We start from the raw sequence: 25,486 nt of genomic DNA, 5'->3' as shown, positions 1-25,486 counted from the left end.
AGTCTAATCCTCTTTGGCCCTTTGCCTTCTGCTGGAGCTAGATCTTGTGGCTGGTCCCTCCATCTCCTGTTGTCAGCGGACCACCTATAGTGGATTCATTCAGCCAACTTCAGATTCATTTACCTCCGCATCTACTACTCGGTACTTGTGTCACCCGCCTCCATCCTCCAGCCCTGCTGCTTCATCCTGCCTCCTGATCATCAGTTTCCTTGAGTCAGGAGAAGTCTACCAAAGTACTTTGCAAACACAGGGGGAAATGGGGAGTGGGGAGGGAGAGAGACGGGGGAAAAAAGGAAACCGAGCTGATTCCAGGAACCCAAGTGGAAGGCGAATTTTGAGAATGACGAGTGCAACGAATGTATAAGGGTGCTTTGCTCAGTTGATGTATGTATAGATTGTGATACCAGTTGTATGAGCCCCAATAAAAAGATTTATTAAATAAAAAAAAGCACTTTGCAAACGGTGTAAGCTCTTCCTTGATATAGATCTCTTTCTATGTACACACACATACAAATGTCATTAGTTTTGCTTCTCGAGAGAACCCAACCTATCACAGTCATGTACTGCAAAGAACGTCATCATCCTAAGACTGTGTGGTTTCACAAATGCCCTTATGACGTCTCCGTTCTTAGATCGTGGGCTAAGGGTGAAATATACTCATTGTCACTGACTGGATTCTGACTCATGGAGACCTTCCCACCCCCAATCTCCTAGGAACCCCATGTAGGACTGGGCCCCACAAGGGATTCTTTCTTTTAAACAATGTATTTATTTATTTTTGTTGTTGTTATTGTTGTTGAGGATATACACACACCAATGCAACAATTTCTACATAAACAATTCAGTGACATTGATCCATAGGCTCTTTCTATGGTTGGATTTAAAGGAGTAGATAGATCACCAGGCCTATCTTCCAAGGCACTTCTGGGTGAACTCAACCCTCACTCCTCCTTTCAGTTAGCAGGCACATGCATTACCTAGTTACACCACCCAGGGACTCCAAGTGTTCACTAGGTAATCCTCAATTATTCTTGAGTAGGACCTTAACACTCGTGCATGTTAACTTAGTCAGTCTATTTATAAGCACTTACTATGTGTCCAAGGGTGTCCCTAGGTGGTACAAAGTGTTCAGCGTTTAGCTACCCTGCACACATGGGGTCTCCAGGAGTTGGGATTGATTTAAGGGCAGCAAGAATAAAATGTGCCAGGCAGTACCCCAATACTGAGCACTGAATAAAACAAAGTCCATTCATCTCAAGGTATCTACATTTAATGGACAAGAAAGAAACAATGAAATGCCTAATAAGTCTGGCAGTGATAAATATTATGGAGAAAAACAAGTCAAGATAACGGGGGAGAGGATGCCTGGGAGGGCCTGGAACACTCCTCTCCCTTGGAGCCTTAACCAGACTTGTAGACAATAGTGCTTCCCTTCTTACAGTAAAATTTTCTCCTGAGTCCTGCTCAGAGCAGCCAATACACAGAAAGGACCATAGGGCCAGCCCCACCATGAGACATGACATCCTTCACTGACCATAGCACGATAGGGGACAACACTGGAGACAGTGCGGGAATTGTGCCTGATCTGACCCCACCACACCGAGGCAAAACACTAAGGGCGTGCAACAGAACAGCAAGGGGAACAAGGCAATGACATCCCCAGGGAATACCAAAAATAGACTTTGGGGCCAGGGCATGGCATCCCATCAGACTTGACCAGAAAACACCCCTAAAGGTCAACAAACATACTTTGAACTATTTATAGGCTTTTCTTCTTTTTGTTGTTGTTTTTGTTTTCTTTTGTTGCTTTGTTTTGCTATGTCTTATTTTTGTGTATATTATTATCTCTGCATGTCTATCTAAATAAGAAAGGTGGGGATAAACAATGTGGAGGAGAAAATGGGACTGACAGTTCTGGGGAAACATTGGAGAGATGGAGGTGGGTAAAGGGAAGTGGGTGTTAACAAACCCATGGACAAGGGAACAACAAGTGATCTAAAATCAATGGCAAGGATGATGTAGGGGGTGCCTGGTAGGGACTGATCAAGGGCAATGTATCTGAGAGGAATTACTGAAACCCAAATGAAGGCTAAACATGATAGTGGGACAAGAGGAAAGTAAATGGAAATAGATGAGAGAACTAGGAGGCAAAGGGCATTTATAGAGGTCTAAACACAGGCATGTATATATGTAAATATATTTATATATGAGGATGGGGAAACATATACATATATTTATAGATTTAGTATTAAGGTAGCAGATGGACATTGGGCCTCCACTCAAGTTCTCCCTCAATGCAAGAATACTTTGTTCTATTAACCTGGCATTCCGTGATGCTCACCTTCCCTGCGCAATTGCTGAAGACAAAGCGGATGCATAAACAACTGTGGTGAAGAAAGCTGATGGTGCCTGGCTATCAAAAGATATAGCATCTGTGGTCTTAAAGGCTTGAAGATAAACAAGCTGCCATCTAGCTCAGAAGCAAAAAAGCTCACATGGAAGAAGCACACCGGCTGTGTGATCATGAGGTGTTGAAGGGATCAGGTATTAGGCATCAAAGACCCAGAAAAAACAAACAAACAAACAAACAAACAACACATGTCATTGTGAATGAGGCGGAGTGTGGAGTGGAGACATAAAGCCCATCTGTAGGTCATTGGACATCACCTTACAGAAGGGTCGCAGGGAGGAGATGAGCCAGTCAGGGTACATACAGTGTAGCACTGATGAAACATACAACTTTCCTCTAGTTCTTTAACCCTTCCTCCTCCCCTTCACTATCATGATCCCAATTACAGCTTATAAATCCGGCTAGACCAGAGCATGGACATGGGTACAGCTAAGAGCTGGAAACACAGGGAATCCAGGACAGATAAACCCCTTGGGACCAATATTGAGAGTAGGGATACCAGGTGGGGAAGGGGAAGGTGGGGAGAAAGGGAGAACCGATCACAATGATCTACATATACCCCTCCCACAGAGATGGACAACAGAGAAGTGGGTGAAGGGAGACATCGGTTAGTGTAAGACATGAAAAAATAATACTAATTTCCAAATTATCATGAGGGAGGGAGGAAGGGAAAAAATAAGAGGCCGATACTAAGGATTCAAGTAGAAAGAAAATGTTTTGAAAATGATGATGACAACAAATGTACAAATGTGCTTGACACAATGGGTGGATGGATGGATTGTGATCCGAGTTCTACGAGACCCAAATAAAATTATTAAAAAAAATGTTCTCCTGGGGTTTTATATAAAAATAGAAAACTGAAGCAATGAGCTTCTTTGACTCCAGAGTTTTATTTTTTGTTCCAATGGAGTATCTGTGTAGACCCAAGAAATCCAGGCATCTGGGAGAACAAGGGCGCTAACTGTCTCATGTGTTCTTTCCAGTGTATGTCGACATTCAGTGAGCTCATCCCTGAACGCTGTTCCTTCATGGCTGTGGCTTCTATATTCAAATATCCTCGTGGGGGTGGGATATTCTCATTTGATATAAATGATCTAGCAACACTCCTGGAAATTGAACGGGGCATGCGCATACTGGTATGTGCAGAGTTACTCTGCCATCATGTCAATTCTGATTCCTAGCGACCCTGAAGGATAGACTAGAACTGTCCTTGTGGGTTTCTGAAGTTGGAAATCATCACCGGAGCAGACACCCTCATCTTTTTCCCTCTGAGTGGTGGTGGGTTCGAGCTCCTGACCTTGCAGCTAGCAGCCTGATACCTAACGCATCATGCCACAATGAGGGAGCCATTTATTCAAATGAATGTTAGAGCAGCTGCTAGGCTGTCACCTTATGCCAGGTGCTGTGGGGAAATATAAGAAAACCCAGTCCTGGACTTTGCCTTCAGATGGTTTATCGTCTACTGGAAGAGATAGACGATGTGCACAGCATTACCATGACATACAGTGGGATGTGCTTGAAATTACAGAGAGTGACAAATACATTCCAAAGAGAGAGCGAGTTTGTGAAGGTCTGGGGGATCAAGGATGCCTTCGCAAAGGCTTTTGAGCTAAGACTTTAATCCACCCCCGTGTGGCTGTTGAAGTGACAAAGAGGGCACAGTCCTAGATGTCTACGGATTCCTCGCTCTAACCTGTGAGCGAGCCGGGGCCAGGGCAGTAACACTTCACACCTAGGTAGGCCAGTCCTCTGGCTTCACCACCTCCACTGTTTACTCCTTATTCAAAACCATCAGTGTGTTGTCCTGGTCCACTGCATCAGCCTCTCATTAGTCTCCCTGCTTCTATCCCTGTGTGCCCCGGCCTGTTCTCCCCTAGTTACTAGAGTAATCTTTTAAAGACTGAAATCTGACTGAGCATTTCTTGTCAAACACTTCCATTAACTCCTCACCAGCCTTGAATTTCACTCCCAAATCCCCAGGCTGTTCTGCAAATCCTTCATGATTTGGCTCTGGCAATTCCTCCTACCTTTTTGCCTATTACTTCCCTTCCATCATTCTACCCCGCTTGCTGTTCTCCAAAGAAATCAAGCTCACACCTGCCCCAGGGTCTTTGCACATGCATCTTTTTTCTCCAGGGATGCACGTCCTCAGAGACCACATGGTCACTGCTCTCTTACATCCTTCGGGTCTCTCACAAATCATCTCCTTAGAGTTGCAAGCCTTAGGCCCCTTTGCCTGCTTTATTTTCTCATCCACCGTGCTTATCATTAGTTGAAATGACACATTTGTTCGGCTTCTGGGTCATCATCTGTCTTCCACATCAGAAAGACAGGCTATGCGAGCAGAGACATTGTCCCTCTGGCCTACAACAGTACTTTGTGTCACCCAGCATCCTGAACATTCCACTTCCTAGAAAGCTGAGTGACTTCCAAACACCTATCTTTGGGTCAGAGCTTTTATCTAAGCTCTAGGCTCATATATCACACACACCTCAAAGACACCCTGACAGGATCTCCACACAGCCTGGCCTTGCTCCCTCCCTCCCCTGTTCCCACGTGAAGGCCACTGCAGTGCTGCTTGCCTCATGGAGTGGTGCCATCTTCTCTCTCCTGCAAAAGTGCGACATCTGAGGGCCATTCTTGCTGTCTCCTTCTCCTCCCTCCACCACCCAAGTCACAACCCACAGACGCCTACCAACATTTCTCCCCTGGACTACTAGAGCCGTCTCCTAACTTCACGCACGGGCTCACCAGTCTCTTCTCTACCCAGTAGCCACTGTGATGCCAGAAAGCACAGTTCTGTGCTTGTGCTCAAATCCACCCTCAGGAGGAAGACGGACGCCTTCACCTGGCCTATTGGAACGGGGTGCCCATTCCACCAGGATGAGTTAACACAGCTGTACAGATTGTCTTAAAATGCTGAAATATGCCGCCCATTCCTCTCGGCCAATAGCCATTGCTTCTAGCTCTAAAGCCTCAGTTGCTTCTGGTTCCCTTTTCTCCCCAGGCTTCCTCTCCCCTATGTCGCAGACACAGGTGCTCCTGCACCGCCCTGTCCGGGGGCATACTGCTCCAGGTGTCGGACATCAGGTCCAGCATGAGCCCAACCTCTTGCTCGCTGATCTCGCTTCGCCTCTCCAGGTGTTCTTCCTGTCTCTGAGGGTTTGCTCTTGCCCTTGCCCACGTCATTAACCCTCCCTTTCTTCTAACTATGATCTTGGGGTGGGGCAAGGTGGTTTGAGCCCTCCCCAGGGGCCAGGGAAGGGAAAACCTGGAGCAGTGCTCTATACAGAACACAACCAAGAAAACCCTTCCTGCACTGTAGCACAGGGGGTTTCCAAGAGGCGGAATGGACTGGGTGACGGTGGGCTTGGTCTTTTCCAGTGATTTTCCTCTAGCTCCTCTATGGCTTCCTCACGGAAGCCTTCCCTGAGCCCATGCTGGGTCGTGTCTCTCGTAGGTTCTCATTAGGCCTGTGCCTTTCCTGGGCGGTTCCGAACTCGGCTGCACTTGCTTACCAACTGGTGTGATCTCACTGGCATATGAATACAAGACAGAGGAAACAAAGACAATGAGTTTTTGCGTGTATTTGTCTTTTGCTAGTCTATCTCAAAATCTCAGAGTCCTGGTGCTGTCGTGGGTGAAGGGTCACCAACTGCAAGGTAGGCGGTTCCAAACCCACCAACCTCTCCATGGGAGAAAGGTGAGGCTGTCTGCTTTGGAGACACTCTGGAGGGCTGCTGTCAGCCAGAACAAACTGGATGGCCTTGGGGTTTGATTGGCTTCTCTCTTAGGACCAGCACTCCGTATGCACAGGGATGCTCCTGGGGCGCATGATGGTACTGGACCGATGGGCTGGGGTTTGGACAATGCTTGACTGAGTTCAATAAAGACATTGGTGTACACCTGTGTGGGGGTGATGGTGCTTCCCCCTGCACATGTAATACCGATAATGACAAATATTAGTAGGATGTAATTTTTGCAGTAAGGAAACTGCCCCGGAATATTCAGGTGTCTCTTACATAAGCCCCGAGTTCCCCTTTCCAGGCTACTGAAAGCAATTACTTCCGATAATGGCTGGCAGCGCACCCGCTTTCCACAAAATACACGGTTTGAAAGTGTGCTACTTACGTAACGACCAACATTTCTTTATTGCCGCCACCACCGTCATCCGGTTCAAAAACGTCAAGCCGGAAAAGCAAATCCTGAAGTCGTGACCAAGGACAAGGGCCTGTTTTCGTCTTCTCTGAGCAAGGCCGAGTGCTTCAGAGAGGAGCACGCTCCCAAACCACCGCGAGACTAGTCCTGGGAGCATCACCCAGAAGCAGCGGGTCCAGAGGATGCTCTGTGTGCTTAATGAGCTCAGCTCCCTCAGCCCCCTTTCCTCCCTGCCCTGCTCACTCTCCCCTCCAAAGCAAACCCCGCCGATCACGGCCCTGTACAGCCAGAGCGAGACAGAGGCCGCGCTGACAAGCGCCTTTCCAAGACAGCCTGCCTGGGAGACCCTCACACAGGGAGAGCCAGGATCACCGGGTGAGGAGCGCAGTGGAGGGGAGGGGAGGGGAGAGGAGGGAGGGAAGGCACCCCAGCGGGCCGCAGCCCAGGGGCTTTCTTACACCGTGACTAGCACTTTCTCGCCTGCACCTCTGAAATCCATTTTCTTCCCTGCAGCATTCTGCCTGTCTCCTCCAGTCTGTGCCTGGAGCCTCCCTCCGTCTCTAGCAGGACCAAGCTACTTGACCAAGCTCCTGTCACTGGCAGCTGGCCAATCAGAAACCCTGTCGATAAAGTGCAAACATTCCCTGGGTGCGGAGCCTGAAATGAACCAAGGAGGTGCCTTGAGGCGAGAAGGCGGAAGGACAGGCCAGAGATACACCCCAGCCTCCGGCCTCACCAAAGGGACACCAATCAGGCAAAAGCCTTTCCTTGGGCTTCATAAAAACCTTCCAATTTCACACAGAAAATGAGCACCGGCTCCAGTCGTAGGCACGCTCGGGTGTCCCCCTTTCTGCTAAGTGGACCCCGCTGAGGCCTGGGATCGTCCCCCTTGGAGGGCCTGGGAAGGGAAGGCCGGCTGCTCCGGAGCAGGGAGCTGCACTGCGGAGAAGCCAGCCTGCCTCGGTGCTTCTCTCGCACTGCACTGCACGAAAACAGCACCAGGGCATCCCCGCAGGCTGCTGGCAGACCGGGAAGAGAGCGGGCAAGCCCCTTGCTGCTGGGGGCCCTGGGACAGCACACGGCAGCCTGGCACCTGCATCTAAAAGACGGGGGGCCCAGAGTCTCGAGACATTCGAACTGTACGGCTCGCATCCTGCTCCTGTGTGCGACTCCCCACCGAAGACAGGGATTCGGAGTGTCAACCCGGCTATCTGAAGGCTAACCCACATGTGGGCGTCCCACCACCTCAAACACCCCCGGGCTTATGCATGTGGGTGCTGGGGTACTTGAGTGGGGGGTGGGGGAAAGGGAGGCAGGGCTTGCACACGCCGGTCAAGTCCAAAAGGTTCGTTTCCCCTCTGAAAGCTGGGTCCCTGGGGTTTTGCTTCCCAGTTCATCTCCCACCCCACACCCCCATCTGTTCTTCTCACACACCTCGCCTGCCCCGCCCTCTGTGGGCACTACCACCCAAAGACCAGCTGAATCCAGACAGGCCAGAGAGACCAAGTGGTGTTTGGGATTTTCAGCAGGGACGAGAGGGCGAGGGGAGAGAGGCTGATGGGCTAGAGGAGCATGCAGCCCAAGGAAAACGTCACCTGTGTTGTGCAGATGTGTTCCTGGACGCGTGCGGAGAGGCATTCTACCCACAAGCCCAGCAGCACTCGGACCGCTTTCTTTCTAGAGGGCGCTGAGGTAGTTAGTTTATTGTGCCAACCTGGCCAATAAACACATGTGGGGTTAATTGAAGGGCAGAGGGATAAATGACTCAGTGAGCCTCAGCTTTCTAGGTCTCAGGTCTCTTGCTTTCTGATGGTCAGACCAGGGTGCAGCTGCCTTAGCCAGTTCCCTGCTTTAGCTGGCAAGGCTCACTTCCTGTAAGACATCCCCAAGGAAAAGTCACATAGACCTACCCCGATGCAGCCCTGGGTGCTGGAGCAGCCGTGTGGAGACCCCTGCCAGTGCGGAGATGCTTACACATTCACTGACTCGTCTTTCCTCCTGCAGTCAGCATCATTGTGTGTCTTTTGTGAGATGGAGGAGGACTTTGTGGACTGGTGTTGGACATATGGGTTAATGTTGGACTTGTGGGCTTGGGTAGCACTGGGTTGGGATGTTTTCTTGATGCGTACTTAACCTTTATATAAAACTCTGTCTTACACATGAGTTTCTGTGGATTTGTTTCTTTAAAGTACCCAGACTAACACAGGCGCCTTACACTCTAGTCAGGTAACTGACACCCCTCTTTGTCAAAAACCCAACTCTTTGCTCTCCAGTCCTCCCGGACATACTCGATTTTCACACCAGCCTGTCCCAAGCCAAACACCTGTAGTACCGTGCTAGGGCACCGAGCATTGCCAGCGTCAGCCTGGCTCCGTCAGTCTGGCATTCCTCCTTGGTGCTGGCTGGCAAAGGGAGCTCCTGCCCTGCTCACAAAGGCTGCTTGCTTGTGGACAAAGGAGACTTAATGTCACTACCCACACACAACCTTCAAAGGCCTCCTCCCGCCCTGCACACTTTCAAAGGCCGCATCATCTCTGACCACAGCGGGGACCAACTGCAGCTTCTGAGAGAAGCCCCGGCCGGGAACCACGCAGCAGAGTAGGCCACCCTATTCACGAGTCAGCTCTGCTCTGTCAGGACCCAAACCCTCAGGGGTGGAAACACCAAGGTCAGGGCCTGCGGCAGGGGGGAGCCTCCGGGGGACTTTGTGAGGCCACTGGGAAAAGATTAATAAAGACGGGGGAAAGACCCACAGGAAAGGGCAGCAGGCAAGAGTTACTCTTCAGAGGCACCAAGTCTGCCTCCACGCCACTTACCTGGTTACAGGTGTTAATATCTACCCCATTCCGCAGGTGATCCAAAGCTTTGTCCAGATTACCCGATCTGGCCGCCCTCAGAAAGCTGGTAGCAGCATCAGCCTGTGAGGAAAATCAGCATGGTGAGTGGCCTGCTGGTCTACGTCTCATCTTCCGTTCGAGCCACAGAATGAGGATGAGGAAGCGGCTGCTGTGCCCTCCCATTGTGGCAGCTGCGCTCAGAACGGCACCTGGCATAGCGTGGGTGCCCAAGAGCTCCTGGGGGGACTGCCCCTGGGCTCACAATGGGAGACTGCGTCATAGGCCAGGGCTTCCCTCCTGGTTATGAGAAGCAAGGCCTGCTTGGTTCATCAAGATCTTTACCTTAACCGTATCTGCAAAGACCCTCCTCCACCCCGCCCCAACTCCTGCCCCCCAAAAGACAGCATTCACAGGCATGGAGAGAAGATGAGGCAGAGAGAAAGAACCAAGGGAGAGCACTGTGAAGACAGAGGCAGCAATTAGAGTGATGTGGCCACAAGCCAAGGAAGTCAGCAACCCCTAAGAGCTGAAAGAGACCCAGAATGGACTCTCCCCTTGAGCCTCCAGAAAGAGCATGGCCCTGAGGACACCTTGACTTTGGACTTGCAGCCTCCAGGATGGCGAGAGAAGGCGTTTCCTGGTTCCGCCACCACGTGTGTGGTGATTTGTCATGGCGGTCACAGGAGAGCAAAGCACACGCTGAGGATGGTCATTCCCAAATGCAGAAGACCTGCCATCAAGAGCCTGCATCTCATACCACGTCTACAGCTCAGCTCTGGAGGGAGCCTCCCCACCAAGTAAGAGGCGGCGTTTGACTTCTCAAGGGCCCCTGTCAGCTTTATGACCCTCCAGCCTCACCGTGTTCATCTGAGGGGTCTACGTTCCACAGGCCCGTGATGCCCCCCATCCCCATGGCGTGCCCATACGTTGCCCTGTCCACTTCCAGTCCACTCCCTAAGTGATTCTGAAGGTCCCCTTGGCAGCCTGATTTCAATCTTCCCTACCACTGATGCCCGGCTTGCCATCTATCTTCTCCATCACGCTGTTCAGGAACACAAGATTCCCACCACCAACAACTCCAGTGCACAGATAGATGCCCAAGTGGAGCTGCTCCATTGGGTTTGTAATGAAGGACTTTTGGGTAGATAGCCAGGCCTTTCTTCCAATGGGCTCCTGGCTGGGTGGACTCAAAACACCAGCCTTTTATTTAGCAGTGGAGTGCATTAACGTTTTTACAACTCAGGGATGTTCTGCTCAATATTTACCATCTTTAGGCTCAGAGCTTCAAGATTGGCAGTTCAAACCTGACGGCCACTCTGTAGGAGGAAAACAAGGTTATCTGCTCCCATAAAAATGTGTAGTCTCAGAAATCCTGTACAGGGCTGTTCTGAGTCAGAATGGACTGGTGATGGTGAGTTTGGTTTGGTTTCAAATTTAAATCCAGGAAGGAGTCCCTGGATGGCACAGGTAAGCACTCAGTGACTACCAGGAAAGCTGGCTGCTGGGCTCCACCCAGAGGTCCCATCTGAAAGGCCACAGCTCTGGAAACCCCACGGAGCAGTTCTACTCTGCACATGTGGGAATGGCAGGAGCCAGCACTGGCTGGAAGACAACTTATAAAAACAAGATGCCAGAACCACAAGATAGGCACTTGAGTTTCAAAACATGCATACCGTTTTCTCCAGTTTATTCAATAGATACACGTCTCATCTCCCCCATCAAATTGTTTGTTTCTTGGGGCAAGGAACAGATTGATCTTCTACCTCTTCTGAATCCTTCAAAGAATTAGGTGCCTGATAGGCCAACACCTCACTTTGTCTAACGCCAGTGACACCTAATGTACCCAAGTTCCTCGGCAAGGAATCTATGGTGAAAGAAACATTTCACAGACAAGGACCAGCCTGTTGGCTCCCCAGGAGCTGGATTTGCAGGCAGACCAGATTCAAGATTTTGTCCTTCTGATAAATTTCTACTGGAGCCTCCTGATTCAGAAAGTCTGTCTGGATTCAAGTGGTAGGAAAAACACTGTATTATTCCCCAAGAATGAGTGTTAAAGAGACATTTCTCACACTAATTAACTATCTTTTGCAGTACAATAATAGGACTTGGGATGAAAACCTGAGAATGGGGAGGGGGAGGGGAAAGGGTAAAAAATAGATGCAATCTCAACTAATGACACTGTTGAACTGCTCAGGGCATAGACGGACACTTGGCAGCAGAGCCGAATATTTAAGATGGGGAAACAAATTCATAGAGGGTAGTGGAGGCACGATCAGTGACAGACTGAGGTTGGTCCACAGTCTCCCTAGCTTCGGGAATGATGTAATAATAATATATCCGTATAAGACCAGTGGCAGTCACGGGGTCAAAGGCTTCACGATCATCCTCTCTTCATCCCGCAACCTGTGAGACAGGTAGAACTTTGATTCCCCTTTTAGAGGTGACTGAAGTGAGGTTGGAGGTGGCTCACAGCTTGTCCCAGGTCCACAGAGCATTGAACAGGGCCCAGGGCCCTGCCTTTCTGCTGCTCTTGACCCCAAGGCACATGCTCAGTGATTTCAAACCCGATGGTGACCCGACAGCCCTGACAGACATGTAGGGGCTGGCAGGATCGCATGCCGTTGCCCATTAAAGAGTGAATCGCTGGTGGACAGAAGGTCCTTGGCAAGTCCCAGCCACTCTTCACTCTGATCCTGGGCCGGTGTTCGGCTTAGGTAGGTCTCCAGAAGGGAGTCTCCCTTTCTGCCACTGGTGATACACAACAGCCTCCTGAGCCACTGCAGTTGAGTTGATTCCAAAGCACCTGACCTGTCATGTTTCCTGGGCTGTAATCTTGATGGGCATAGATCACTAAGTTATTGCTCTCTCAGCATCTCTGTGCAGACCTCTCACTTGACCACTGGGGACCTCTCACTTGACTACTAGGCCACCTGGATTTCTTCCATAAAGACAGACATCCTTGAGAACCTTATGGGGCAGCTCCATTTTCCTATAGGGTGGCTTTGAGTTGGACATGACGTTCCAGCCACGAGAAATCTCTCCAGAAGGAGCTCATTCCACATGCAATTTAATTGCAAAGACGTGCTCCGTTTATCTAGCGGGTCTTCCCCGGGCAAGAAAGGATCCCGGGAGATAGCAGAGGTGAGTTGAAGCAAATGGTGCCACGCTCAGTGGTTACTTCGGATCACTCCATTTGATTCAGTAATGTATTTACCGAGGCCCTCTTTCAAGTCCAATATCCCGCTAAGGCAAAGGGTGAGAATGAAAAGCCGGAAGATAGGTCTCTGCCCTCGGGGTTGGAGAAACAGAACTCCAGAGGCAGCGTTCTAGCGGTTGTTCGGGCATGCTTCCACTGATTCACTCCATAAGGAGTCACTAAGTCCTCCCAGGTGCCAGGCAAGGTGGATGGTTCTAGGCAGACGTGAGACCCAATGTCTTGTTCTTCAAACCCTACAACTCCTCTCTCTAATCCAATGATCTCCAACGCCAACCCGTCCTCCCCGTGCAGCTAGGAGGTTATGTAATTCACTACAGCAGAAATAGAGTTTTGAAAATCCAATATTTTCCATTTAAAATATTCACCGGAGTAAATATTAACCCAAATGCCAATAAATTGGAGTCCCACCCATCACCCCCTGGGTGGCCTGGGTGAGGCACTTCTGGGTGAAGAGATTAAAGCCAGTTGCTGTCAGGTTGGTTCTAAGTCATGGCAAACACTTGTGTGTCAGAATCCAACTGGGCTCCAGTGGGTATTCAAGGGGTGGTGTTTCCATGAATAGATCACCAGGCCTTTCTTCCCAGGTGCCTCGCTGAGAACTTGAACCAACCTGCTTTTTTTGTGAACAGGTGAGTATGTTAACTGTTTGCACCTCCTGAGAGGAGGCTAGAGGAGGCATCACTTGGGGGGCAGTGGTGCTAGGCCGCACCTGAAAGGCCAGCAGGCAGACAGATGTGGCAGTCTATTTCCATAAAGATGTACAGCCTTAGAAGCCCGACCAGACACGTCTACTCTGCCCTACGGAGTCACTATGAGTTGCAATCAGCGCAACGGCAGTGGGGTTAAACAAAAAACAAACACACAACATCACCTAAGCTCCAGAGCCTGTGGTCCTGACCACGGGGTGGGGTCTCCTGCCTTGTACGCCAAGCATTACCTAGTGCCCACTTCTAGTACTCGTTAAGTCCTCTCAGTTCAGCCCTGGCTCAAGAAAGCCTTCCACCTGCCCGCAGAGGCTGTGTTTACTTCAGTCTTTAAACTTCCGGGAGGAAGTAAGTGGAAAGGAAAGGAAGAGAATGGAATTCTCCCTGGGACTCAAGTTCTCACGCAGGGCGGCTCTGAAAGGAAGCTAAACCCAGGTTACCCGAGACACCCAGACTATTATTAAACTTGCACTTCCTGAGTAGGGTGATACTAACAGTGGCAAATAAGGAGCTGAGGGGCTCTAGTGTCCTGGGAGGGAGAGGCTGGAACCACGCTGTTAAATGCCAGCATGTCTGTCACACACGGGCAGGGACGGCTTCTACCCTTGATCTTAGTCAAAAGGCCCTGGAAAGCAGTCGGGGCCAGGCAGTTACCCTTCATATAGGAAAGGAGAAGCCTTCCGGCTTCTAAGCAGCTTCTCTGGGGCCTGCCGCCGTCTGGGTTTTCCCCAGGATAAATCACGCCCTACGTTCTAAGGGAATTAGTGCAACCACAACAAAACAACCTCCGAGTGGAAACAGATGCTGACACGCGGACAGGGACAGGGCACCCCTCTTTCCCAAGGAGTCGTGTTTAGGCAAAATGCAGTTTGGTGTACAGAACCCTCCAGGAAGTCCTTCTCCATGCCGTCCTGCGGTACTGCAGCAGAGGCAGGTGCGTGAGGCAGGTGGCATGCCCAATGCGGAGCTGCCCGCTCCTTCCTGGAGGCTGCCGCACCTCTGAGAACGTACCGCCAGGGTGTTCCTGGTTGCCCAAGGCAGGCCTGGTGGAAAGGGCAGTTCCCATGCAGCCGGAGTGCCTGTGTGTCCCCTGCCATGCCACGCTCGCGTGAAGCACAGTGAGACAGACCACTGTGCGCGTTTCCACGAGGGCTCTTTCCTGAAAGTTACGCTGTTCCAGGGCAGAGGCTGGCTCCAAGAGACCCATCAGAGTACCAGTGGCAAAGATAATACGAGCGAGGGCAGAGTTAGACTGTGTCGGGTTCCTGGGATGGGCACGAATCTCCTGACACCACTGCAGGGCGTTGGGAAAATCTCCATCCATTCCCTTTGCATTTGTGCTTCCGTGCTGTGCAGGATGGGATGGGCGCTGAAGTGACGTGTGGACAGCCTGGGGGCTGGGCCCACTTGCTGGAAAGATCGCGGTGTGAGTCCCTCTTCGACACTTGATGTGCACCCTGTCCCGATTCCGAAACCTCAGTTTCTTCGTTGCTAGCATGGGGATCACACAGATCCCCGGGTGGATGTGGGGACAGAAGCAAACTACGTATGAGGTCCGCACCCGGCTCCCAGCACCCACGGGACCCTTCCTGCTCCTCGCCTCCATTCATTTGCCGCTGCCTCGGCACCTCCATGACACTGACGCTTCTAGCTCAGGCTTAGCGGTCAAGCGGCGGCGGCCAGGGCCCGGGCATCCCCGCGGGTCCAGGTGGGTCCCGGCGATCGAGCGGCAGCAAAACCGCGCTCGGCGGGACTTAGCGCCCCCCCCCCGGTGAAGGGACTCGCGCGCCCCCCGCTCCAAGCGCCCCTCCAGAACCTCCACCGCGGCTCCCCGTCCTCTCCTCCCCCCACCCCCTTCCGCCGCCGCCACAGGTCGGGCCGCCTCGGACCGGCGCTGGGCACAGCCTCTGGACGGCGGCAGCGTCTGGGCCAACGGAAATTTCCTCTGGATCCTGCTAGAAGCCTGGGCAGCCGGCGGGCGGCGGCGGCAGGGCAGCCCCGGAGCGCGTCCCTCCACCCGCCCGGGAAAGTTGGCGCGTGGAGGGGCCCGGCGGGGACCCGCAGCGATGGGGGCGGCGGGCCCGGCTGCCCCGGCCGGCGGGCGCTCGGAGCGAGGCCGCGGAGCGCGAGGGGCGCCGGTGGCCGAGCGGCCTCCCGCAGGTCGGGTACTCACAGCAGGGTCTGGGCCGGACCTGCCCTGTCGCGCTGCCATGGTCCGGCGCTCGCGCTGAAATCCGAGCCCGGCGCCCGCTCCTCCTCCCCCGTTATCTGCTCGCCGGCGCGGGGCGCGCCAGCAAGTTACACGGCATCTGGCTAAAAATACAGGCTCGCTCCGCGCGCCGCGCCGGGCTCCGCGCGCCCGAGACCCTGCGCTCGCTGGCTCGCCAACCGCTAATGGGATGTCTTCATTTTCGCTCCATTATTATGTCAGATGGGAAAGTTAATGCGAAGCGATCTCCGGAGGGAAGGCACCTGCTGCCAAGCCCGGCGGCGGGGGAGCGACCCGAGCCGAGCTGCAGGTGCCGGCCGGCCGGCCCCGGGCGCCGAGCGAGCGTCCTGCCGCTGCGGAAGGGAGGCGGACACGTCCAATGGAGCCGAGGAGCTCCAAGCTGCATGGCGCTCCTGCCCTGCCTCCTGCCACCCGACTGTCTTAGTGAATGGGCCCCGGAGCCCGCAAAGACCCGGAGCCAGGGTGAGCTCAGCAAAGTCTATTTATGCCCCATAACCGATTTGCATGTTTTGAGCGCTTACAGCACGTCCTGAGATACCAGCTAATCAGCCTATTCCAGCTTCTGTCGTAGAGCCGGTGACGTGAGATGCAGCTGCGGAGCGGGCCGCAGGTCTGTGAGGTCCCTTACTACCCTCCCCATCACCCTCCTTCCTCAAGTCGGAGGGTGTTAATGAATCCCCACCCCAGGCTGCTTCATGGAGTTCACCGAGCCACCAGATTTCTGCTCTGGGACACGCTCGCCTAGTGAGGTCATTTCAGGGGCAGATGTCAAAAGCATGAATGTAGGTGGTTGGCAGGGTGTGTGTGTGTGTGTGTGTGTGTGTGTAAGCAAAAGCCAGGGATTGTTCAGAGGGCAGGCATAATTCAGAAATGATCAGCTACACAACACAAGGCTAACAGCTCTCCACCCCCACACTGCCACCTCTAATGATTGCTCCTTCCAATCATAGATAGTTGGTATCATGTGCTAAGCGTCCTGGTCTTTTCAAATAACAGTCTGGGCGCAATTCCTACTGTTCTTTCCCCCACCCCACCCCTCCACGCTTTATTCTAACGGATTATATAGAGAACGGCAGTGGCGAGGAATGAATGCACCTGTTAACTCATTGCCATTGGGTTGGTTCTGATTTACATCCCTATATGCAGTAGAATGGCCGGGTGTGTTTCTGAGACTGCCAATCTTTGCGGGAATAGAAAGCTTCACCTCTCCCTCTGAGAGGCTGGTGGTTTTGAACAGCTGGTCTAGTGGTTAGCAGCCCAACTGGTAACCGGCTATGCTCTGCACTCCTCCCTGCCACCCACTGTCTCACTTCATTGAATGCTCACTGCCACCTTGTCAGGTGTTATGCAGGGTGGTGCTGATGGTGGTGGGTGTGCGACTTTCTGATTCTGAGAGAATACAACACAGCAACACATTGTCCCATCCATCCCGCACCAGCTTCACAATCATTGCTGTAGTTGAGCCCACTGTTGCCGACTCTCAGTCCCTCTCACTGAAGGTTGATGACCTACAGTTGTATGGATGAAGAAACTGAGCCCCAGAGAGGTTCAGGGCCAAGACCAGAGGCACCATTAACCAAGCAAGATGCCCATTGCCAAGACTTGGTTCCTCCTGATAATATGTTTCAAGCATATGAGATGAAGTCTCACTGCTTTGTTTTGTTGAGGTCTAACGAACATAGTTCAATCATCTCAAGAAGAGGTGAGCAAGCATCGCCACAATCAACCCAGGAGCCTTTTCTTCCTGCTTGTCCCCACTGGTGTTGACTTCCCATGACCCCACCCTCCCCTTTTGTGCCCTCCAAGCAATCATTAATTCCGCAACTGTTCTCATAATCCCCACCCCAACTTCCCTATACAGAAAACAGCTACAAAACAAGGGCAAATTAAAAAGAATTTTTTAAATTTAAAAAACAAGGGCAAATTACAGGGCCAGCCCCAACCAGATCCAGCCTGACCCCCACCCTGGAAGTGTGTGCCACAGAGAACGACACTAGACCTTCTGGTGGGGAAAGGAACCGACCTATCATACCCAGATGGAAGCAAACCAAGAAGGAAAAAGAGAGAGGCAGTCGGCCTAGACTCCATATTGGCACGCCAAGCCAAGAGGATGAGGTCCCTGAATGGAACTGCAGGGGCACAGAGAAAACTGTGGGACTACCAACAGCTCAAGACATGTTGCACCCTAACTGGAGTATATGAAGATGGGACAATGATGGGGACACACAGTGGGGAGACAGTGTGGGAATGGAGCACACAGATCAGTAATTGGAGTAAAGCCAACCACAGAGTCCCCAAGGAGCCCCAAGAATGGGCTTCGGGTGAGGAGGGGCAGCCTCTGGGTCTCCCTCAGGACCATGGGGGAGGGTCTCATGGGGACCAGCAAATAGAACTGGACCGATCTAGGGTCTTTTTTCTCATCTTTTTCGCTTCCCTTTTATTTCTTCAACAATAGATTTTCTTATTGTTCAGACTAGGACATGGATGGGTTGGACCATGGGAGGGAAGCCTGGGGGGGCGGGGGGAAGGCAATGGAGTCAATGGCCCCAGAAGGTAGAGGGGGAAGGAGGTGGGGAGAAAGGTGTGTTGAGCGGACAGTGTCATGGACAGGGGAACAATAGGGAACCGGCATCTAGGAGAGGGGAGAGATCCTGTGAGTGTTAGAGCAACACCAAGCTAGTGGAGAGGGAGCACTAAGAGGTGGAAGAAGGGGAAAGTGATGGCGGGGCAGGAGGAGGCAAAAGGAAACAGAGGCAAGCTCTTGGCAGCAAAGGCATAGATAGGGAGATTAACAGAGGTGCGCACTTTTGTAAATACATTAATCCATAACAATAATGATATTGGCTTGTGTACTTGCGCCTCAGCTCATACCTTCCCTCAATACAAAAACACTTTGTTCTAACAAATTGGAAATCTGTGATTCTCATCACCCCCCCCCCATCCACCCACACACACACACAAAATGGGTGCATAAGTAGATGTGGTGAAGAGAGTGGATGGTGCCCGGCTATTAAAAGATAATAGTGTCTGGGGTCTTAAAGGCTTAAAGTTAAACAAACAGCCATTCAACAGTGAAGCAACAAGCCCACATGGAAGAAGCACACCAGCTGGTGCCATTGTGAGGTGGCATCGAGACTGGGCAATGGGTATCAGAAGACTCACAACAAACAATAAACAAACAAATAAAAATGCATTGGTGAGAATGGAGAGGAATTGGAGCAGAGACCCAAAGGCCGTTTGTGGACAATGGAACATCCCCCACAGAGGGGTCACAGGGAGGGGTGAGTCAATCAGGATGCAGTAGAGAACTAATGGGGCAGGCAATACACCTCTGTTTCCTGGAGGCCAACCCCCTCGCCTCCCCACCCCCCACCCCCCCGCTATCATGACTTCAGTGCTACCTCCCAAGCTAGACTAGATGGGAACATGTACATAGGTACAGGCAAAAGATAAAACTCACCACACATGGAACCCAGGAACAGGAATGGGAATAGAGATACCAAAAGGGGAGGGGGAAGGGGGGGAGCGGTGTGGAGGGAGGGGGCCACCGATTGCAATGAATGGCACATAAGGACACACACTCAGTCAGGGGGGGAAACAACAGAAACCAGAGGGGAAGGGAGATAGCAGTCGGAGTGAGATTTGAAAATAATTAACAATCTACAGTCTATCAGGGGAGTGAGGGTTGGGGTGGGGAGGGTAAAAAGGAGGAGCTAATCCCAAAGGCTCAATGGAAAGTAAGTGTCAAGAAAAGAATGATGGAATGTATGTACGGATATGTCAGATACACTTGATGTATGGTTAGTAACAAGAGTTGTAAGAGCCCCCAATAAAATGATTAAAAACAAAACACAAAGGAAAACAACAGAGGCTCAGAAACAATGACCATGTAGAAGAGGTAAAGACCTCGATCTAAGAGAAAGCAGAACAATATTGAAAATTTAAAATAAATTCACATTGGGCCCAGAGGGAAATCAAATTACAAAGTGTTATACGTCAGCCTAAGTACAGGTGCTAAAATCCACTTTGCAATGCTCTCTGTCTGGTATTGGGGCTCTTCATGTTCCTAGTCGATGTGAACTGGGGATTCACCAGGGACTCAATCCACTGCAAATGGATTTGGGGCTACCACTTCCATCCTTAGCTTTCCCAAAGCAGGCATTTAGGTATTGGTACCATTCCCTTCTCTGGGTTTGGATCTGATTATTTACAACCCTTGGTTCACACAGCAGGGGTGCACGGCTTCCATGTGGACTTAGCGATGCCTCACTTAGACGGCTGCTTGTTTTGAAATAAACCTTTAAGACACCAGACACTATTTTTTGTGAGCCAGGCATCATCCGATTTCTGAGATGAAGTCTCTCTTGTCCGCCTTGGCTACTAAGGTGCATTCTGGCTGTACTTCTTCCAAGACGGATTTGTTTGTTCTCTGGCAGTCCATGGTCCTTTCAACATGCTTCATCGACACCTTAATTCGAAGGCATCAGGTCTTCTTTGGTTTTCCTTATTCATGGCCCAGCTTTCACATGCATATGGAATCATTAAAAAATAATAGCATGGCTTGGCTCAGTTGTACTGTAATCCTCAAAGTGATATCTTTGCTTCTTAACACTTGAAAGAGTTGTTTTGCAACAGATTTACCCAATGTCCGTGTTGTTTGATTTCTGGATTGCTCTTTCCATGGGCATCAGCTATAGAGCCAAGTTGTCAAATCCTTGTCAACTCCAATGCTTTCTCCATTTATCATGATGTTGCTTACTGGCTCAGTCGTGAGGGGTTCTGCTTTCTTTATGTCGAATCAGCATCCAAAGGGAAAGCCGCAGTCCTTGCTCTTCATCAGTGAGTGCTTCAACAGGCCCAAGGTCGTCACCTTAACTGTGACTTGGTGACAGGAGGAGCAGGTGGCTCCCCCCTCCCTCATAGGCACTGCATCTCTCACTGTTGACCTTCAGACCAGAGAGTGGGGATCCACAACCGTAACCCAGGGTCCCCCACCCACCCTGGTCCCAGGGAAATGTGAATGCACACAGGTGTGAGAGCCTGTCCTTGAGTCCCCCCCAGGCCTCACAACAGTGCTACCTAAGAAAGTCTTCCAGCACCTCCCCCCGCCTGCCCCCAGCCCCAGTGGTCAAGCTAGTTGGAGGAGCATGCCCACAGCAGCCTGTCGATGTGAGATGAAATGTCTTTGTTATACCTTGGAGGTTAACTCTGGATTTAAAGGAAAGAAAGTACACTTGACAGTTATTTGTCATCATAAACCCAAAACAACAAACTTAAACTATTTATTACCAGCCCCGCCCCCAATTTTCTTAAGTGCTTCAAGTCTTCTTTGCTTTCTGTCAGCGAGGTTGTGTCATGTGCATATTTCAGATTGTCCCCGAGTCTGCTAATCCTGATGCTGCCTTCTTCTTCTTCACAGATTTCAGTTTCCCTACTCAGCAGACGCATGGAAACGTTTTCTGAAAGGCTATAAAAATGATGTGCACCCCTTCTGATTTTCCACAAGGCGGTCTCCCTCTGCTCTGTTTGAAAGTCTGCTTCTTGGTCTATGTACAGCTTCCTCGTGAGCTCAGTGACGTGTTCGGAAACCCCCCTTGCTCTCGGTGTGACTCGGGCTCCTTCTGGGGCGCACAGTGGAAAGCCTTTGCATTTCCATAAGACACAGGCAAGTCTCTGGCAGTCTCTGCTTTCAGCCAAGAACTACCCGACACCAGTAATGATATACCTCACTCCATGCCTTCTGAAATCAGCTGGAATTTCTGGCAACGCCCTCTGCAACCATTTTTAAAGTAAGCTTTTACTTATGTGTGATCATAATGGTGCCCATTGATAATTCCCACATTATATTAGGTTACCTTTCTTAATGCTGATCTCTTCTAGTCAGCTGACCAGCTAACTGTCTTCCAAATTTCTTGGCAATGACGAACATCGCATCTGTTTGCTGTGAGTTGCTCCATGCAACTACATATGTATTGGATGAAGAAACCCAGCCCCAAAGAAGAGAAGAACCAAGACCAAAGGGACCACTGGTAAATGGTAGGTTCAATGGACCCAAAGCCAAACTGAACCAAAGTCCTTCCGTTCACAGCATGGGTACGATTCCAGACCACCACCACCACCACCACCACCACCGCCGCCGCCACCAACACCACCACCAACACCAATACCACCAACACCACCACCACCAACACCAATACCACCACCACCAACACCAATACCACCACCACCACCAACAACAACAACAAAAGTACTATTCAGAAGAGATCAAGTAGAAGACGCTACTGAAGGAGCAGAAAACTTTGAGTGTTTTCCAAAGTAAGGTGCTCTTCAAAGCCATGTCAGGATTTAGAAGAGAGACCCAGAGAAGTGGGACAAACAGAGACCAGGAGGAAAGGCCAGGGGCTTGCCAGAAAGTGACAAGCAGCAGCAACAACTGGCATTTAAAAGCAGAAACAATGGAAAGCTGGGTGGAGCCCAGCACTTCAGCAACGCTGGAGAACGAGCTTCAGGGTGGGCAACCTCTGCAGGGCAGGCAGAGCATGCTACCCGACTGGAGCAAAGGGCGGGTGTCCAGCTGTGGGAGGTCTCTGCGGCTTCTTCTCTCCCCACGGCCACCCTTCCTGGTCTCTTGTCTCTTGAAACAGCCTCCCAGGTTTGCAGGAATCCTTTACCCAGAGAGCTTCAATTAATAAATGATGGTTACTGGAACACCCCGATCATAGCCCAGGCGAAGCCCTCAGGGGATTCTGAAGCACTGTTCCAGCATTAATATTTAGAGAAAGTACCCTACTCCGATGGAAGCTGGATAATAGGTCTAAGACGTCCAGAAGCACGAATACAACTAACTCACATCCACACAATAAACTTGAAGATTCTGTATTAACAGCTGCGTGGAAGTAGAGTCGACATACTATCAACTGCATATTTAAGGTGCATGGTGTTCATGGGGTGAATGCAGTCAATCGAGACAATGAGTAAGTCTGTCACCTCTAAGAGTTCCCTTGTGCTCCTTGGGAATCTCTCCCTCCTGCCAGTTGAACCATGTTCTCAGTCACCCTCAGTAAAGCCAGCTTGATTCAGACATGCTCATGCAGCCCTGGTGGCATAGTGGGTTACACGACAGGTTGCTAACCACAAGATCAACAGTTCAAAACCGTTAGTCACTCCACCAGAAACAAGATGAGGCTTCCTGCTCCCCTACAGAGTTACGGCCTCAGACACCCACAGGGGGCAGTTCTACCCAGTCCTATAGGGTCACTATGTTTGGTTTAAAGGTTGTGTGTGGGTGTCTCCTTGTGGGAGTCCCGAGGCGGTGCAGACAGGTTGTGCACGCCTGAAAGGTTGAAGGTTTACTTCTACCCAGATGGGTCTTAGAAGATAGGCCTGGTGATCTATCCGCCCTGCCTTGCGCCCCCCCCCCCAACCTAATCAGCCATTGAAAACCCTAAGGCAGTGGTTCTCAACCCTCCTAATGCTGTGACCCTTTAATACAGTTCCCCATGTTGTGGTGACCCCCCACCCATAAAATTATTTTCCTTGCTACTTCATAACTATAATTTTGCTACTGTTATGAATTGGGTGACCCCTGTGAAAGGGTTGTTTGACCCCCAAAGGGGTGGTGACCCACAGGTTGAGAACCACTGCTCTAAGGAGCACAGAGTCCCTCTGACACTCATGGGGTTGCCATGTGCCAGTGTTCGCTGATGGAAACTGTATGGTTTATCTAATGACTAGTTGGTGGGGCGGGCAACTTTTCCTTACTTATTTACCATCCATATACTTTCTTTGGTATAATTTGGCTTCCTCTCCTATTAATTGCATTTTGGAAGTTTCATACACACAAAATATCGATTGTAAAGATGAGGAAGCCAGAAGCAGCAAACCATTCCAGAGTCCCTTTCAGTCCCCAGGTCTGGTTTGAAACGCACAGGTCCCGGTGCTCTTTGGACCATAAAATGCAACGGTTTATAGAGAATCATATAGGGGGAGAAGATGAGAGAGTCCTAGTGGACCAGAGCCGAACAAATCCATAATGTGATGAAGGAACCAAGGAAGACGCAGAGGTAGTATCAGTAGGATTGGCGTGGCGAGGACAGCCAGGAATGCTTGACAGTAACCGTGACCTCCTTATGGGGCAGCTTTGAGTTTGGATCTGCAGAGACAGATCAGGCCCAAGCGGCAAAGGAAGGCAGCTACAGGACGCTGTGCAGTGAGCCCTGAGGCTCAGGGACCTCAGGGGGTTGAAACTACGGGAGAGAAGGCTGAGGTATGTAACCTCTGACTTCTAGAGGACTCTAACTCAGGGCTTCCTTGTGTGGCCTAGTGGTGACAAACGGAGCTGCTAACCTCGGGCCTGAAGATGGAAACCGCCAGCCAATCTGCGGCAGAAAGAAGGGGCTGTCTACTCTCGTAAGAGTTACCGTTTTGGAAACTCACCGGGGCAGTTCTACCCTGTCCCATAGGGTTGCTATGAGTTGGCATCTACTCAATGGCAGTGAGTTTGGGGGTTGAGTTTTGAGTGCGATTAGCAGCCCAGAGCTTATCTCAGAGCACCACCAGGCCTCCAGCACTAGAACCTGGAGCCCAGAGAGGTGCTAATTATATGCCGGCCCTTCTCAGGTGTGGCGGTTGCTGCCGGGTGCCCTCGAGTCAGTTCCGACTCTGGAAACACCAGCCGGTCCCGTGCTACCCTCACAGTGGTTAGGTCCGAGCCCATGGCTGGAGCCCCCGTGCAGATCCATCTCGTTGGGGGTCTTCCTCGTTTTTGCTGCCTTTCTCCTCTACCCACCAGGATGTCCTGTTCCAGGGATGGGTCTCCCATGGCAACACGTCCAGAGCTATTCTTGGGTGTGCAGCCTGGACTACACTCACACACACAGAGGCCCTGGGAGTGCTCCCTGGGCCCGCATCCCCCTCTTCCCCTCCTCCCACGGCTCCTCACTCTCCCCCAGGGCTAGCACAGTTCTGGGCAGGGGTATGAACAAATGCCTGAGCTGGAACTGACTCATGGCAGGGGGTTCGGTGGTTTGGCTTTTGTGTTGGGCTGATGTATGATGAATGACTTATCTGCCCTTCCCGCTGATCCTAAAGAAACCCCAGAGACTGTAAAGGCATGGGTTAAATGGTGGCAGAAACGCTAATTAGTCAGAACGACGTTTCCAGCTGTCAGGGATGTGAGCTGATAGAACTCATTATTCAGAAAGGAGGTTCATCTTCGCTGGAGACACTTCCAAAGAGCAGAGAGAGAACCCTCTGTCTGATGTGGCGCTTTAGGAGTGGAAGATCAACTCAATGACTCCTTTGGGTCCCAGGGACTCAGGAAGACAAAGCCGTCTGCTCTTCTCCATTTACTGACTGCCCTCCATCCCCACCACACTCTTTGCCCACAATAACCTTACTAGCTCTTTCTCTGTCTCCTGTGGTTCTCCTACTTCTCTGAGCTTGCACATCTAAAAACCAATCAATTAATTTTGATGTGGGGAGAATCCACACTGCCATACGCCCCTCCCTACAATTTCTGCACAGAGAACCCAGCAGCACCGCTTACCTTCTTGGAGCTGGGCGCCCATTCTCAGGACCCTTTTCTGGATCTTTCTTCTATGGTTGCCTCGAACTTCTCACCCCTTTCCAGTTGCTATTGTCAATTTTATCCCACATGGACAGTTACTAAAAATAGCACAAGGCTCAAGGTACACATATTTTATCTATTAACGCTTGTTTGGTTCACAAAAGACTTGAAGGAATTGCTTTGGTTTAAGGTTTGAAGGTTAAAGACTACCTCGGGGCAACAGTTTTCAGCGTTTATCCAGAGTCAGTGACTCCAGACAGTCTGGCTCCCATTGAGATTTTGAATTCTTGTCCTGTATTCTTTCCCCGTTTGATAAGGGCCCTTCCATAGACTCTTGATCAGAGGGCTCCTTAATGGTAGTT

The 25,486-nt window shown here is 51.0% G+C and overlaps 1 protein-coding gene across 1 annotated transcript in view; it reads right to left on the bottom strand.

The window, feature by feature from the left end:
* Positions 1–25,486, bottom strand: part of ANK1 (ankyrin 1) — a 287,181-nt gene that overhangs the window by 107,677 nt on the left and 154,018 nt on the right. Inside the window, exon 2 of the mRNA XM_075556616.1 lies at positions 9,385–9,486. Within this exon, the coding sequence (XP_075412731.1) occupies positions 9,385–9,486 (102 nt within the window). The remainder of the gene's footprint in view (positions 1–9,384; positions 9,487–25,486) is intronic.

Source organism: Tenrec ecaudatus, chromosome 8, assembly GCF_050624435.1.
Source record: "Tenrec ecaudatus isolate mTenEca1 chromosome 8, mTenEca1.hap1, whole genome shotgun sequence".
Lineage (NCBI taxonomy): Eukaryota > Metazoa > Chordata > Mammalia > Afrosoricida > Tenrecidae > Tenrec > Tenrec ecaudatus.
The sequence above is the reverse complement of the archived record's forward strand: the minus strand, read 5'-3'. Positions and strand labels throughout refer to the sequence as shown.